The 18493-nt window shown below is 44.4% G+C and overlaps 1 protein-coding gene across 11 annotated transcripts in view; it reads right to left on the reverse strand.

The window, feature by feature from the left end:
• The window catches only part of LOC142580219 (DENN domain-containing protein 2D-like), a 674834-nt gene that overhangs the window by 167376 nt on the left and 488965 nt on the right, over positions 1–18493 (reverse strand). For all 11 annotated transcript variants that reach the window (XR_012827652.1, XM_075691126.1, XM_075691127.1 and 8 more), the window contains one exon: positions 15428–15551. Coding sequence is in view for 10 of the 11 variants with exons in the window: in XM_075691126.1 (XP_075547241.1) it covers positions 15428–15551 (124 nt within the window). In the remaining variant the exon portion in view is untranslated. The remainder of the gene's footprint in view (positions 1–15427; positions 15552–18493) is intronic.

The following is an 18493-nucleotide window of genomic DNA, read 5'->3' on the forward strand; positions in this document are numbered from 1 at the left end:
GAGAAAAGTTTATAACAGCTGTGTCTTACCAGTACTCACATACGGGGCAGAAACCTAGAGGCTTACGAAAAGGATTCTACTTAAATTGAGGACGACGCAACGGGTTATGGAAAGAAGAATGATAGGTGCAACGTTAAGGGATAAGAAAAGAGCAGATTGGGTGAGGGAACAAACGCGAGTTAATGATATCTTAGTTGAAATCAAGAAAAAGAAATGGGCATGGTCAGGACACGTAATGAGGAGGGAAGATAACCGGTGGTCATTAAGAGTTACGGAATGGATTCCAAGGGAAGGGAAGCGTAGCAGAGGGCGGCAGAAAGTTAGGTGGGCGGATGAAATCAAGAAGTTTGCAGGGACAACACGGCCACAATTAGTACATGACCGGGGTAGTTGGAGAAGTATGGGAGAGGCCTTTGCCCTGCAGTGGGCGTAACCAGGCTAATGATGATGATGGTGCTAACATATAGGCCATAAACTTGGAGGTTAACAAGGAAAATTGAGAACATGTTAAGGACTACACAAAAAGCTATGCAACGAAGAATGTTAGGTGTAACGTAGCTAACGTAAAAATGTAAAAAACTTGCAAACATGGCCCAAATCGAAAAGATTTTGTTACTTTGATGCGTTTTCTAGTTCACACAGAAACTTAATGGGAGATGCTTCTCAAAGAACATTTCTTTAATATTTGTAGTAGAGATATGAAAATACACCTACTTATAGAGTATTTTAAGCAGATTTCAAATATGTCATTTGTTTCTGTGTAGCTGCTATAGTTCTTGAGTTAAGTCCTCCACAATGGCAAAATAGAGTGATTTTGAGGGCACTTTATTATGTAATAAATTTTTGCAAAATATTTTGTGCTGCAGCTTATTTAATTATTTTTATACTGTAAAGTGCTGATATCTATTCAAACAGCGTGTACAATTACTGGAACTTCAAAAAAAAAAAACAAATTAGGACACTCCAACAAATATTTTTTCACAATCACATTAATTAACCTTGTACACTTACGACTGTCTTGACGTAATAGTTCTGCGGAAAGCTGCAAGGTGGAGAGGAGTAATCAATAAAGAGAAAATTAGACATCCACCCTGACGTAGCTAAGTGCTGCAAAGGAAACCCATACGGGTTCCTTGAAAGAAAAGCTTCGCAGTTTAAGAGAAATTTGTTGCGATCCGGGACTCGAACCCGGGACCATTGCCTTTCCGGGGCAGCTGCTCGACTACCATCTGAGCTAAGCAAGCTGCTAGTGAAATTTGGCATACATACTCTTGAAGATATGTACAATGCTATTATCCACTTGAAATTGCAATATCTCCAAGCAGTAAGTTGCAAACGTACATGGTCATATTTGAGAGAATTGAGAAAAAAATTAGTTGATGTGTTTTACTTTTTTGCATAGTTTCAATAATTGTATACACTGTTTGGCTAGATATTGGCACTTTACGATCTACAAAGTGCTAAACAAGCTACAGCACGAGGCGCTTTGTGTAAATTTACTACATAAAAAAGTGCGGATAAAGATGATTATATTTTGCCATTGCGCATCACATATCTCTAAAACTATAACAGTTACACAAAAGGTAGTGCCATATTTGAAATTTGCATAGAAAACGCTATACTTCACTAAATTTTGAAACCTCTAATACAAATAATAAAAAAGTTGTTTCAAGGAGCGTCTCCCCTTAAAAAAAGTGTTGAACATAGAATGTTCTTTTTGCAAAATTTATGCAAAATATTATCTTACTACATGAAACACAAAGAGAAGAAATAAAAAGTTATATAAACAATAAAAGAAAACTCATTTTCAATAAATAAAATAAAAAAGCTCCGCTTAAAATTTCTGAAAATTATTTGGCTGGAAGTCTGCTTATGTCGGTCTGAACGTTGGTGCGATATGTTTGCTCATTTGCTTTATTCGTAAAATATAAGAGGCCAAACAGGCCTATGTTGAGCGTGTTGGTTTTAGTGCCGTGATGACTCGTTTCGGCTTGTTAACATTTACTTCCTTTTAAAGAAGGAAAAGCAACGGCTGCCACAAATGAAGGAAGGCTTACCCAGGTTTCTTATTGTGGCAGGAACAGAGAATGTGTTTTCTGCATTGTTTTCCAGATGCAAGAGAGAAGAAACTCAACATACTTCAGGGTGCTCGAACAAATTTATTACACGTCCTTTGCAGTTAGTATTTAAAAGGGTTTAATCACCGTCAGCTAACTAGCGGCAGTTATCGCAATGGACAGTTCTCACAAAGCGCATGTACGCTTGACTGATCGCGGGCACACATCCACACATGCCATGACTGAATTCTTGGCGCATGCGGCACTGACCTCACTGACTTCTACTGACAATGCTCCTTATTGGCTACATCAAGCACATGAAGCAAGGCCACATTCTCAATGTTGCCACTAAGTTGGGAGACCATCTCACGTGCCGACTGAATGGAGGCGGCACTTCCTGACCTCAGGTTGTGCAGGGAAGCTTGGTGCTCAAGCAGCCCACCCACACCATCACAGGCGTTCTTCCCACGCCCGGTAGCGGAAAATATTCATCTCGCGGATGCATACTTGGAGTGGCACAACTCATACAGTTGGTACCCATTTTAAAAATGGCTTGTTCCACCATTGCTGACGTATGTTATGTGACAGTAGATGGGTACTTTTTCATCTAAAACTTCATGCACTCTACCTAGGGTGTAGCAGACGTGCATGATGCATGTCATTGCTTATGACAGTGAAGCTGTGTGTTGCTTCCATTGTCATGGCAACACAGGTGAAAATGGAGATATATTTCTTGTGCCAATGGTACGATTGTGTTTCATTTGAGAGGAGAGTCCAGTTTTCCACAACATCAAAATGCAGAACAATATGCCCATGCCACTCACACTTCTTTGCCTCGCGAATATCCGCGGCTTGAGTACGGCGTATGTATTTGTGAGGAATCCACTTGGTTACCCATTTGCCGAGCTCTTTCACAAAAAGGATTGGAGACAACGTCTTCTTCATCAAGTCACCACTTTCCTAAGCAGCAAATGTGTCCACCTTCTCGTCGACCATTTCCAGACTGGCCAAAGTAACGCTTTCACTCCATGGGCAGCGCTCGCATTCACCCAACATACAATCTGCGGTTGGGGAGCCGCAAAGGCACAATGCTTTCATGCCTTCCAATGAACTTTCTATGCTGGTTATGTCCCAAGCATGGAGATACAAAGATTGGCATTAATGCAATGCTAAATGCAAATGCAAACCACCATGACCCTTTCAATCTCTGCCTGCTTTCTCTTTCCGTAAGATCGTCTGCTGCATTTGTGAATCAAAGATGGTGGCTTCAATGGTGAAACATCAGAGGAAAGATGGATGTACCTGTTCAAGTTGTCAACCACTTCTTCTTCCTGAAGGAATACCTCGTCTGCTTCAGCGCGGGTGTCACTACATGAAGACGGGATTTCCTTGAGGCGCGTAAACCAGTGCTGGCAGAACTCGTCGGGGGGGTCATGAATATACTCAGTCTCTGGCAGTAGCTTCCACAGGAAGGCGACATCTAAAACGCTTATGTAATGAATATTCTTTATAGCTATCTTCTTCTTGTGATTGCGTAAATAATCGGCTCAGAATACTCGGACCGAGCTATGAACTGCATGTATTGCGTGTAGTGAACAGCTAGACCAAGTCGAAATGTTTATACTGAACAGCACCACATTCTGTTGTTTTTTCTGCGCCGCTGTCATGACTGAGCCTCCAGAACATCTCACGGTTTCATGTTCTACGAACAAGGCCTTCGAAAAAGCTTCACTGTGAAAGTGTGTGGCCCATGCTCGTTATCGAAGGACACGTGACCTTGGCTGTTCTCGGCATGGGAAAGTGCATCAGCAAGGTGCTGGCAAAACGTAATAAATTAGGCAATATAGGCAGCCTTTGGCTCAGTCATGCCACACTGCACTCTTTTTGACATCTGAAACACCGAGGTGAAGGTCGAGGTAACACGAGAAGGCATTATCTGTGAGTGTCGCGGAAAACATGTGATAACCAGAAACTAAATAAACAATTCAGGAAATGACTCAGAGAAGCTTTTAGAAAGGCACAGTGTGACGCATGCGATGTTGCCAAAGGAGGTTCAGGATCCATTGCATGTGGGGGATGGGGGAGCAGGCAGTGAAGTAGCACCTCCGTAATGCCGCACCTGCTTATTATGGGAGCGCTCTGTCGCTAATGAATCAGCCTGCCATGGTGCCGCTTACAGGTTATTTACTGTGTGCACCAGGCAGGTTTTGGCAATGTCAGCCACAACACACACTCGTGGTGTCTCGCATGCTGTTTACAAGCAAACAATGGAGGCGTAAGTGTGATGCCCACAGAGGTTGTAGGCTGCAAACTTGGTACATGTTAAAACTTTAGAGGGCAGCGACGGGGACCCCTGCACATGCTATATACAAATTTTTGTTGAAAAACTATTGCTTCGCACTTCCTCTCAGATAGAATTACAGGTTTGCTAACATCAATGTTGGATCCCACCTGTTGTTGTCGCGCGCTCGCTCATACATCGCAAGCCAGTCCTCAACGTCGGAATTGTCCGTGCCACAAAATGTCCTCGGGTCCTGCAGGTGAGTGAGGATGACCATTGGCACAGACCCTGGAGTTGTCAGTTGTGTCGGTTGATCTGCCGTTGTGGTAACAGGTAGACGACATTCGCTCTGAAGTTTCGTGATTGTACTCCACACAGCCACCAAGATCTTGCAGGAAGAAAGCAGGCCCACGAGCGTAGAATAATGTATATTTACAAGCGATATATATGGTGCTCAGGCAACAGCCAGAGTCTTCTTCCTCTAATTCGTGTCAGATTCTTAGTTCTCTTCAGCCTAACAATATCAAGAGCGAGTGTAGCTTGAAACTCATTTAAATTCAATTTCAAAATATGTGTGGCCAGTAAACTTCAATGTGCAGCACCCCACGACATCTGAAATCAATGTGACGTGGCTTGCAAACATTTGAGACCAAAACAACAACATCCTTCCAACTTGAGGCAAAACGCAAGAAAACGCGAGGGCAAGAGGAGAAGGCAACGAAGACACAGTGCTACTGACAACCGAATTTTCATTGCATATAGCTACCGCATATATACCATTGTACAACTGGCAGAAAGAAGCCACTGTTGCACATAGATTTCTTTTTGGCAAAATCATTCACCATAGGCCGCTACCGCGATAGGAACATGATTTATTTTTTTGACAGTGACACAGATGGGCAACTCCACGTTTGACTAGTGTGCTACAAGCACACCGTGTTGCTTGAACTCTTGCTCATCCCGGGACATGGACTAAAAAAAAGAAAGGATTCAAAATTTGGGTGCCTGGTTTGTGTCAGGCAATTACCGCAGGACTATTGGGGTGGAAAGTATAAAAGAAAAATTGGATTGGGAGCATTTAGATAATCGTCGACGCAAGTTGCGATTGCAATTCTTTCAGGCTATTTACCATGGTCGTGTCGGGATTAAAAATACAAAATATTTGCTTGCACCTCACTATGTCTCAGACAGAGTTGATCACATGTTCAAGGTAGGGGAAATCACATGCAAGACTGATTTACTTCGATTGTCTTTCTTTCCTAGAACAATCTGCGAATGGAACCAATTGCCATCAAACATTGCCTCTGTTATGTCTAATGATGTTTTCTTTTCTATGTTAGCATAACCGCGTTTAAGTTTGTGCCAATGACATGTGTATTTTGTGACTGATTGTGATTAGTGGTCATTTTTATTAGTTGTGTGACTGACACTGTATGTATTTCTATATCTTTTTTGTGTATATCCCTCCCCCCCCCCACTGTAATGCCTGTTAAGGCGCTGTGGGTAATAAAGTAAATCGATAAATAAATAAATAAACCAATTTGAAACCCACATTATTATTGGAAATGGATATCTTATAAATTTTTACCGTAGCTATATGTGTGAGCTATTGAAGTGTAATCAGTTTGTGTAAATATGTATGTGTGAGTTAGTATATATGTGAGTATATGTGCAAGAATATGTGCATGTCACCTGTATGTGCTGTTAATGGCTATGTTTTATGATTAATCTGTTTCATCCCCTGAACGTCACCACTACTAAAAGCTTCCAGGTTGCCTGTGCCCAGTCAAGCTGTCCAAAAACAGCTTTTTGCCCAGGTATCCCTACCAGAAATGTGTATTTTTTTAGGAAAATAAAACTTAAGCTGTGTTTAAAAGCCATCTCGTACAGTAGGTGAGCAAAATGAGAACAAGGTAAAAGCGGGAGACAACGTTTGGGCAAGTGGACTTGTCTTTTTCAAGGCGACATATGCTTTCCTTAGCACAGTATATATGGGTAGGGCTCTTCTATTCTCCAATTAATGCTACGTGTGAGAAGGAAAGCAAAGGACGCTTACCTTGTTCCTTTATCTTCCGAGGAATCCTACCTATAACACTGTGCCGAGGAAAGGATATGTCGCCTTGAAGAAGACAAGTCCAGTTGTCAAAACGTTGGCTAGCCGCTTTTACCTTTTTGTTGTTTTGTTCATCGTCTTGAATTTCCATCTCCCGCCTTCCACCTATTTTCCTTCATAAAGTAGGGTAGCACGATATTTTGCTTCTGTGCATGACTCGGTTGAGCATGGCCGTGCGCATCCTTCCTTGGCGGTAATAATCTACGGTGGACTTAAAAGGCTAGCCGACTTCGTTCGCCACTGCTGGCCGTTCAGCACCATGCCAGCGAGTGTCTGCGAACGAGTGAGATGCGTTCATGTTTGCCTGTTCACGTGCGACACTGTGCACGTTAATTTATTTAGCAGGTGAATGTTTACAGCAGATTATACAGCTCATAAAACTACTAACCGTACTGTGTCTAGCTGTCCTATATTTCACTATCACAATCAATGCTTCACATTTCTAGCACCATGGCCACTGCACAGCATTTTTTGCAAAAAACCAGAAGAAATTCCTGACGTTCTTCATCACTGTTGGGAAGACATATGCTTTTGGGAAGAAATATAAAGAACAATTTAAAAAAAAATTTATTTCATAACATACCTACCAATCAATAACGATAATGAAGTCCTATCTAACATGTCCTTCAGCCTGCCTTCACTATGTATGACTGCGTAGCATTGTGATCCAAACAAGTGACTTGCTTGTATGTATTTCAAGGAAAGTCATTTCACAGTTCATTGACAACTCTTAAAGAGGATGATGATGATTATAATCATCATTATCAGCCTCGTTACACTCACTGCAGGGCAAAGGCCTCTCCCACGCTTCTCCAACTACCTCGGTCATGTACTAATCCTGGCGATGTTGTCCCTGCAAACTTCATCTCATCTGCCCACCTAACTTTCTGCCCCCCCTGCTACGCTTCCCTTCCCTTGGAATTCAGTTCGTAACCCTTTATTACCATCGGTTATCTTCCCTCCTCATTACATATCCTGCCCATGCCCCCCATTTCTTTTTCTTGATTTCAACTAAGATGTCATTAACTCACGTTTGTTCCCACACACAACCTGCTCTTTTCTTATCCCTTAACGTTACACCCATCATTCTTCTTTCCGTAGCTCACTGCATCGTCCTCAATTAAGTAGAACCCTTTTCGTTAGCCTCCAGGTTTCTGCCCCGTACATGAGTACTGGTAAGACACAGCTGTTATACACTTTTCTCTTGAGCGATAATGGCAACCTTCTGTTCGTGATCTGAGAATGCCTGCCAAACGCACCCCAGCCCATTCTTATTCTTCTGATTATTTCAGTCTCATGATCCGGGTCCGCGGTCACTACCTGTCCTAAGTAGATGTATTCCCTTACCACTTCCAGTGCCTCGCTACCTATTGTAAACTGCTGTTCTCTTCCAAGACTGTTAAACATTACTTTAGTTTTCTGCAGATAAATTTTTAGACCCACCCTTCTGCTTTGCCTCTGCAGGTCAGTGAGCATGCATTGTAATTGGTCCCCTGAGTTACTAAGCAAGGGAATATCATCAGCGAATCACAAGTTACTAAGGCATTCTCCATTAACTCTTATCCCCAATTCTTCCCAATACAGGTCTCTGAATACCTCCTGTAAACACGCTGTGAATAGCATAGGAGAGATCATATCTCCCTGCCTGTTGCTTTTCTTTTTTGGGATTTTGTTGCTTTCTTTATGGAGGACTACGGTAGCAGTGGAGCCGCGATAGATATCTTTCAATATTTTTGTACGGCTCGTCTACACCCTTATTCCGTAATGCCTCCATGACTGCTGAGGTTTCAACTCAATCAAACGGTTTCTCCTAATCAATGAAAGCTATATATAAGGGTTGGTTATATTCTGTACATTTCTCTATCATCTGATTGATAGTGTGAATATGGTCTATTCTTGAGTAACCTTTATGAAATCCTGCTTGGTCCTTTGGTTGACAGAAGTCTAAGGTGTTCCTCATTCTATTTGCGATTACCTTAGTAAATACTTTGTAGGCAACGGACAGTAAGCTGATCGGTCTAATTTTTCAAGTCTTTGGCGTCCCCTTTCTTACGGATTACGATTATGTTAGCGTTCTTCCAAGATTCCGGTACGCTCGAAGTCATGAGGCATTGCGTATACAGGGTGGCCAGTTTCTTTAGAACAATCTCTCCGCCATCCTTCAACAAATCCGCTCTTACCTGATCCTCCCCAGCTGCCTTACCCCTTTACATAGCTCCCAAGGCTTTCTTTGCTTCTTCCAGCATTACTTGTGGGATTTCACATTCGTCTAGAATATTCTGTCTTCCATTATCGTCGTGGGTGCCACTGGCACTGTATAAATCCCTATAGAACTCCTCAGCCACTTGAACTATCTCATCCAAATAAGGAATGATATTGTCACGTGGTGGTGACGTTGAAGAACACAGTAGCAATACTGTGAAAGACAAAGTTAACTTTTATTGGGTGATCCTGTGCCCACAAAAAGAGGCTACACTTATAGCACAACGATAGCGGCGAACACGGTCCGCGATCGCTGAAAATCTGATCAGCGGGTCAAGCGCGTCGGCTTTTATACAGCAGTCGTCGAATGTTCCAGACTATTCGTTGGGACCCACGTGCCTTCCACAAAGTTTTACACCATATGCGTCACGCGATGAAATCAGATAACACAAGGTTGAGTGACAACAGACAGCAGATAGAAGCATCGATAACTTTCCAGAAACTTCGGATACATACAGGCATGTCCCGCGCTGTGCGACAACATTTGTTAGGCGGTGAAACGTGTCGCCCGATAAAGACAAACAAGTACACGTGTCAATATTGCCGGCTTCGTCTCTTAACGTATACATCAGATTCTTGCCTATTCCTAGTTTCTTCCCATTTGTTGGGCGTGTTGGTAAATTGAAAGCATATTTAGCGCCAGCAAACAAGGACGGAAGGGAGACGACAACACAATGCGCTAACTTCAACAACTTGATATTCAGGAAATACACCTATATAACCCATGCACAGTGGCGCCACCTTATCCAAATTTTACCCATCCAAAAAAGCCGTCTCCTTATCTAACAGGTAGATTGAAGAGGCACTAACACACGTGTCTCTATTTCGCCAGATAGCCTGAGCTGGCGGAATAGAGAGGTGGCGAATAGAGAATAGAGGTGGCGCCACTGTGCATGGGTTATATAGGTGTATTTCCTGAAAATCAAGTTGTTGAAGTTAGCGCATTGTGTTGTCGTCTCCCTTCCGTCCTTGTTTGCTGGCGCTAAATATGCTTCCTAGTTTCTTCTTCACTGCTTTGCTTCCTCTGTTCCTGAGATCATGTTCAATTCTATCCATATTATACTTCCTTATGTCAGCTGTCTTACGCTTGTTGATTAACTTGGAAAATTCTGCCAGTTATGTTCTAGGTGTAGAGTTAGAGGCTTTCTCGCATTGGCGTTTCTTGATCAGACCTTTCGTCTCCTGCGATAGCTTACTGGTATCCTGTCTAAGGAGTTACCACCAACTTCTATTGCACACTCCTTAATGATGCCCACAAGATTGTCGTTCATTGCTTCAACACTAAGGTCCTCTTCCTGAGTTAAAGCCGAATACCTGTTCTGTAGCTTGATCTGGAATTCCTCTATTTTCCCTCTCACCGCTAACTCGTTGATCGGCTTCTTATGTACCAGTTTCTTCCATCACCTCCTCAAGTCTAGGCTAATTCGAGTTCTTACCATCCTATGGTCACTGAAGCGCACCTTGCCGAGCACGTCCACATCTTGTATGATGCCAGGGTTAGCGCAGAGTATAAAGTCTATTTCAGTTCCAGTTTCGCCATTCGGACTCCTCCATGTCCACTTTCGGCTATCGCGCTTACGGAAGAAGGTATTCATTATTCGCATATTATTCTGTTCTGTAAACTCTACTAATAACTCTCCCCTGCTATTCCTAGAGCCTATGCCATATTCCACCACTGACTTGTCTCCAGCCTGCTTCTTGCCTACCCTGGCATTGAAGTCGCCCATCAGTATAGTGTATTTTGTTTTGATTTCACCCATCACCGATTCCACATCTTCATAGAAGCTTTCAACTTCCTGGTCATCATGACTGGATGTAGGGGCGTAGACCTGTACGACTTTCAATTTGAACTTATTAAGTTTCACAACAAGACCTGCCGCCCTCTCATTATTGCTATAGAATTCCTGTATGTTACCAGCTATATCCTTATTAATCAGGAATTCGACTCTTAGTTCTCGTCTCTTCGCTAAGCCCCGGTAGCACAGGACGTGCCCACTTTTGCACTGTATATGCTTCTTTTGTTCTCCTAACTTCACTGAGCCCTATTATATCCTCTTTACTGCCCTCTAATTCCTCCAATAGCACTGCTAGACTTAAGGATGATGGCGCCCCTCAAGGGACACAATGCAGTGCAATGCCACAACCACAATGAAACCATCGCAGGCACGTATCTTTCATCATGGTTGCACTTCATTTTAAGCAAGCACCAACAACATATCCTCCTGCAATGCCAGTCTAAGTTGGTAGCTTTCCAGTACTAACCTGATTTCTACGCCACCTCTGGAAACCTGTACATCCATGTTCTGTGAGGAAGAAGATTGATACGCTAGAAAGCGTGACTGCCATTGCGTGGCTCCTACCCAGTTACCCATATTAGGTTGGGACTTTCTCTCCACACATCATGCGATCATCGACTGCGCTTGCACCAAAATCAAGGCATTTCTGTTTTTGACAGATATCACTGACCACGAGGATCCTTGTCACAAAATCACCGTTTGCGAAGAGTACTGTGCCTGTAGATGACGGCACAGTACTCTTCGCACCAGCCATACTCTTAGTTCGCCACCGATCACTACCACTGCCGTTCTCCGTCCTCAAGTTCAAAACTGGTGCCTCTCTCACGTGCGTGTCAAACTCATCAGCCAAACAAATTACTTTACGCCGCTGTGAAAGCCTTGGCAAAGCGTTGCCACTGGCCTCATCTTCAAGGAGCGTAGGTTAGGGCGTGTTGGTATTCCATAACTGAGGTTTTTAGCGCACGAAAAAAGACGAGAGACAGAGGCAAAACGCGGACACAGTGTCTTGCCTCTGTTTCTCGTCCCTTTTGTGCACTAAAAACCTCACTCATCTTCAATATTTGACACGATGGACGACTCCACGTACCTTGCCACTCTCGAGGCATTGCCTCCACATTCATTGCTGCATTCTTTCACGCCAGCTATTGATAGTGACTTTACGATGACACAGCGTGATGAACTCCTTTACTTGCTACAAGCAACATCACTCGGCTGCACAACGACTGTTTCTCACAGTATCGACACTGGGAGCCATGCACTCATTCAACAGCGTCCCTACCAAGTATCGGTGACTGAAAGATGTGTTATCGATGACCAGGTGAATGATATGCTCAAACGCCTTGTTATCCAGCCTTCTAGCAGTCCCTGGGCATCACGAGTTGTCCTAGCCGAAAAAAAAGAAGACAGCACCATACGATTTTGCATTGATTATCAAAGGCTTAACAAGATTACCCAAAAGGATGTATATACCCGTTGCCACGTATTGACAACGCACATGACTGTTTGCAAGGAGTGGAGTTTTATTCCTCCTCAGATTTCCGCTCTGGCTACTGGCAGGTGCCCATAGCTGATGCTGACTGTTCCAAAACCGCGTTTCTAACACCAACCGGCTTGTATGAGTTCCCTGTACTGCCACTCGGTCTGTGCAACCCGGCCGCCACCTTTTAACGTATGATGGATTGCAACCGGCTCGGCCTGAAGTGGCATACTTATCTCTACTACTTCGATGACAGTGTATTTTCCCCAGATTTTCCTACCCATCTTCACTGTTCACATCAAGTTTTGAACTGTCTCCGGAATGCTGGTCTGTAGCTTAACTTGAAAAATGCCTACTTGCAGCTTCAAAACCCACTATATAAGGTCATGTTGTCTACAAAGAAGGTACTCTTCCTGATCCTGCTAAACTTCGCGCCGTAGCCAAATTCCCAAAGCCCACTAACTTGAAAGCACTGCGCAACTTCATTGGCATATGCTCCTGTTTTCAACAATTTGTTCACAATTTCTCTACTGTGATTGCACCCCCTAAACCAGCTTCTTCAAGGCAACAATAAACTTCCTACTTGCTCGGAAGCCTCCAATGATGCCTTTATGACTCTTCGTTGCCTACTTACATTACCGCCAATCTTGCGCCATTTTGATCCAAGCGCACCGATAGAACTTCACACTGACGCCAGTGGTGTCGGCTTTGGTGCCGTGCTCGCACAACGCAAGAACACTAATGCCGGATACGTGGCTGCTTATGCCAGTCATGCCCTCACAAAACCTGAGGCCAATTACTCAGTAACAGAAAAAGAGTGCCTGGCCATCGTATGGGCTCTTCAGAAATTTCGCCCATATCACTACGGTCGACCTTTTGACGTGGTGACGGATCATCACGCTCTTTGCTCATTGTCTAACTTCAAAGACCCATCAGGCCAGCTCGGTCAGTGGGCCCTCCGAATCCAGTAATATGATATCCGTGTCGTCTATCGCTCTGGACTGTGACTCTAACGTCGATGCGCTCTCGTGCTTCCCAGCTACTTCGGACGCGAGTACTTCTACCTACAGTCATGATATCTCACCACTTGACATCCTGGATATGGCCTCGGAGCAACGAAACGACACATGGATCATCATAATATACTATGTTTTATCAAATCCTCCGGCAGCTTCGGTGCCTCGAGCGTTACACCAACAGGTGCAGCATTTCACTATCCGCGACGAGCTTCTATATCACTGCAAATACTGCAATGATGGCTGCACATGGCTCTTAGCAGTGCCCCGCCACTTTTGAAAAGATTGATGCTCCGCTTTTCACTCTGACTCGCAGTGTGGTCATGGTGGAGTTACCACAGAGCGGTCACAGTGAATAATATCATAGGCTTCGCCTACAATAATATCGCCCTGGGATGTACAACTTCATCCACAAATATTTACGCTCCTGCATTGCCTGCCAATGATGCAAATGTGTCCCACATCCCTCCATCGCATCTCTCCAGCCACTTTTTTGGCCAGCCCACCCATTTGACTGTGTCGCCATTGATTTATACGAGTATATTGATTTATACTGGCAACTGATGGATTGTCGTCACCGTAGATCATCTGACACGATATGCTGAAACTGTCGCCTTGCCTGCTGCATCATCGAAGGAGGCCTCGTTCATTCTAAACAACTTTGTTCTCCGCCATGGCACACCTTGTGAACTGTTGAGCGATTGGAGTCGCATATTCCTCTCGGACGTCCTACAGTAGCTCCTACTGAATGCCAAATTATTTGCCACACCACTACTGCTTATCCTCCCCACTAATGCCTTAAAAGAACATTTCAACAGAACTCTTGGTGACAAGCTATCCATGTATGTTGCGTTTGATCATTCGAACTGGGATATTGTACTTCTGTTTCGTCATATGCGCATATAACACTGCCTCTCAAGCCTACAACCGGATTCTCACCATTCTTTCTGCTTTACGGCCGCCATCCCTCCAGCACCATTCATACGGTTTTCCCGTACCGGCCGGACCCTGCTGAATGCTCACCTCTTTCTACGGTGGCTCAGTACACCAAGAAATGCCGACAACTGGCTCGTTCTTTGAAGTCTGCTCAACAGTGTCGCTAAAAAGAGCATAATGACCTCAACCCACTCCCTCGCCCCTTCCACATCGACTCACTCGTGTTGTGGCTTTGGATCCCACCTGTTGCTGGTCCTGGCTTTTTGTCCAAGCTCCTTCCGAACTACCACAGGCCCTACCACGTGGTTGCACGAAGATCCCCAGTTAATTACGTGGTCGAACCCGTATTGCCATCTTCCGATCTCCGTCGTCGCAGGCGAGTAACTGTGCACATTGACCGGCTCAAGCCGTATTACAATCCGCTCACCTCTTCCTAGGTCGCCAGGATGGCTACTCTTCAATTCCAGGGGTCATTGTGAGGAAGAGGATCAGCGCGCTGAAAAGCCCGGTAGCCCCCCATCGCATGGCTCGTACCCAGTTCACTCTTTGGCTGCGCCCTACCTGCTGGTGCTGCATTTGTCGATGCTGCTCTACAACCCGAATAAACCACTTCTACAGTTCATTTATGTGATTTCAAGGTCTGGTAATAAAGAAAAGAAAGCAGCTGCTGTCATGCAGCGGTTAAAACACCTACTTTGCAAACAAAAAGCAATGAAGATAAAAGAATTTTTTAAATATCTGCTCAGTGGTATTGTTGATGTATGATGCTCTCTATGATGGCTGTCGCCATTACCCCTCAAGAGACCTTGATGACCTCGACTTGTCATGAGCATAATATACAGTTTGTTTAAGCGCTCAAGCATGCACAGAAAAAAAGAATGGAGAAAGCACCCACAACAGCACTTCACTCAGAATTTAACACTTGTCATGAGCAATTGTCACTTTTTGGCTTATGACAAAGCCACTTCGTTGTGGGTTTATGAACGACTTGAGACTTGCAGAGTATGCCAAATGGTGTTTTTCTTTTTTCTCAGCATAGACGGCAGTAGTATCTCTTTTGCTGAGTGACATTTTCCATACTCAGTGGTGATGAAGAGCCAGGGAAGCTTGACTGTCACAACTACATGAAGTCAACAGACAATAAATCTAAGTAAACTAAAGCAGAAATTACCTACAATTTTAGCTGAAATGCAGAAATAAGGCAATTAGAAATGAAAGTGGATCTAAAAACTCATTTTTACTCTTCACACTGCACATACATTCTTATAGTGAATGGATTTGCATTTTATCCAAATAGTAGTTTTATCATTTCATGCAGAATTATTGCATGCTGGCATGCCGAATAGGCTGCAGCAGATTCAGCTCCAACAGATGGCAAACTGTTTGTTTGTCCACTTTTCCTTTATCTATTTATTTAGTGATTTATTTCCCATTCTTTCAAGGCCCGAAGGTATTACAAGGAGAAGAGGGGATCGTTTTGGCCCCTCACCAGTCATGTTCTTGGCCAGGCTGAGTGCAGTGCAAAGAGAGTGCCGCAGCTTCTTAGGCACCACATCTCGGTTGTCCTCGTCCTCACACAGCAAGGTGCCCCGATCAACATCCACCACCAGCACCTGCATGAGAAACACGCTCAGGCTTTGTGGCTTTTGCCATGTGTAGCAAAAGATAGCAATCCAAGTGCTGAGGATCTTGTTCACACTTTCTTGCAATAAAACCCCTGAATGGACAATAACGCCACCAGACAGCACAAGTTTCCAGACTTTTCACAGATATATGAAGCAGGCTTTGACATTATTCAAAAGACAATATGATTTATTTTTCAAATAACTAGCTTCAGCTAGTTATTGCAACTCAGTGACACCTTAAATAGGCAATTTGAGAGCGATGCCACCAACAACCTTTTGAATCATTCTTCTGGTGTACCATGCATTCCCTTGCAGTGCAAGAGAATGTCACCAACCACAGTGCAGTATACTCTTGTTCTATGTTCCACATTAGCACTCTTAGCTCCCAAAATATGTACCACACTGTGTCGAATCTTTAGTCTTCACACTGCATGTACATTTTCATACTGCATAGATTCACATTCTATCCAAATAATTTTATCATATTACGTGGAACCATTGCAGCAGCCTGGGCATGTCTCTGGTGTAGACCCACGTGGCATGCGCGGCATTGAAGTCACCTAGGATAAGTAGCGCATTATGACCTGCTAGATGTTTGCTCTGGTGAACGAGGTGGTCGAGGCAGCCCAAGTTTCGTTTTGGAGAGGTGTTGAGGACCAGGGGCGTAGCCAGGGGGGGGGGGGGAGGCTTATGGGACTTCAGCCCCTCACCCCCAAAATTTTTGTATCCTGTCATGCACCCCGACCAAAACAACCCTTGGCATCGAAAATCGTTGGGTATTTTGACTAGAATGTCTATTTCAAGATCGAAAAGACATTTCAGTGTGAAAATTGCGATCTCGTACCGGATTTTGCAGCAATGTCCATTCACCGGAAGTTACATGACGCGAGGAATCCCAACCGAACACAAAGTTTCAAGGGCACTTTGATGGCAAGCAGGCTTGTTGTGGCATATCGCGGAGGCCACAGAATCTACGGAGCATGGGATTTAAATTCCGGAAGTTTGTGGGTTTAATGTTGTTATAAACATTTGACGAAAAAGGTGCATTGACTTTTCTAAAGTCGTACATCAGACCATACAACGAGACAAGCCAAATCAACACACTATCAGACAAGTTGACAAAGCACATGGTGAGGCCCCATGAGATGAAGCGTTGTGGTGGTTCATTTGTGCCGTCATGTCACAGAAAAGAATATCAACATGTCTTTTACCTGCGTCAAAGCATCCATGTCAAGATACTAAAGCCAGCAAAGATATCTACATTCTTATTTATTTTTCTACTTTGACTTTTATTCGCGGGGACACATTGAGCCTCTTCAATTTTTTTTGTTTTCGCTACCCGCGGGCTGCCAGAGCAAGCCAAAGCGCAAGCGTTTTTCTCGTGTGGCCCCGACCACAGCGTGGCGCACTTCAGTGAGCGTTCGTTTTTCTTTGGCCGAGTGGATTTTCGCCTGGCAGAGTTTTATAGGCTTTCCGGCTAGCAGACAAGAAAAAACAACAGTCGCTCGCCACCATCACTGTGGGCACTCGACGGATTGCAACATGTTCACTTGAGCGTGACCTCTCCGGATAGTCTTGTCTCACCGGTGTAGGATACCAAGCAGCATGTGTATTGTTAAGAACGGCCAGCTGCAGTGCAAGTTTGCCAGCCAGTTACGCCAGCGGTGGTAACCTCATCTCGGAACGCCGCCGCCAACCTCTAGCCTCGTCGCCGTTGCGAGTGAAGGAGTTCGACGAAGCAGGCTTTGTGCTGAAACCGCCAACCTCTAGCCTCGTCGCCATTGCAAGTGAAGGAGTTCTACGAAGCCCGTCTGACGTCGGCTCCGGACCTTTACACCTGTGTGTGTGTGCGGCACCTGTATGACAGCCCTTATCCTCCAAAAGGACGGGTATTCTTGAATGACGTCGAACTATGACGTTGAGCAGAGAGCTTATAAGCAGTGATTGTCGGCTGCTGGGTGTGCTCGTTGTCGTGCTCAAGATGTACTAGTGAGCTGAGTGCTCGTTGTCGTGCCAGAAATGTACTAGTGAGCTGAGTGCTCGTTGTCATGCTCGAAATGTACTCGTGAGCTGTGTGCTCGTAAGCTGTTTGCTGTATATTAGTCTTGCAGGCTCCATGTGAGAGTCACGCTAGACTGTCGATCTATGTCTGGTCTAAAATGTAAATAACGTAAATAAATCCTGTTCACTGAGTTCCTCTATACGACTGTCAACTCCTTCACAAACGGTGGCAGCGGCGAGATTGTCCGACAACTCTGACAACTGAATGGCAGCGGTGAGATCAGCCTATGGCTCGTAAATCGGCCTACGACTCGGAGACAGCAACGGCAGCTGACGGACGTTGGCACATGGTGACCGACCGGTATCCTGATCAAGTTGGAGGCGACTTGGAATTGACCACCTCTTGCAACTGACTGGATACGGCGGAGAAGGACTGGCGATATGGTGCTGCTTCAGTGGGTAAGCGTTTGGTTTTGGCTGTAAGGTTTACCAGGCTTCAATTTCTCTGTGTTTCTGGATTTGATTCGCTGGGATCTTTTACTTGTATTTTGATTTGCGTGGGTATCGCAACAAGTATTGTTTGACAGCAGAGCCAAAGCTTAAAGTAGCAACCATGGTCAAACACATTGTTTGACGAGAGCTGACCTGTTGTGGTTGTGTGAGGAGATCGAGGTAGACGTAGAGGAGGACTTGACGGAAGCAGAAATTCGTAAGACAATTCTAGAAAGTAACAATGATTCGAAATTCATAGAACAAATGAGTAAACGAATTCTAAACAAAAAACGGGGACAGGAAGCAATTAGGCAAGAGCAGGAAGAATTTAAGCAAGAACAGGAAAATGCTAGGCAGGAACTGAAAAGAATTTCTCAGGAAGAAGGCCTAACAAATGTAACGAGGCAGTACATTGATGCATTGAACGAAGAGATTCA

The sequence above is a fragment of the Dermacentor variabilis genome, chromosome 4, assembly GCF_050947875.1.
Source record: "Dermacentor variabilis isolate Ectoservices chromosome 4, ASM5094787v1, whole genome shotgun sequence".
Lineage (NCBI taxonomy): Eukaryota > Metazoa > Arthropoda > Arachnida > Ixodida > Ixodidae > Dermacentor > Dermacentor variabilis.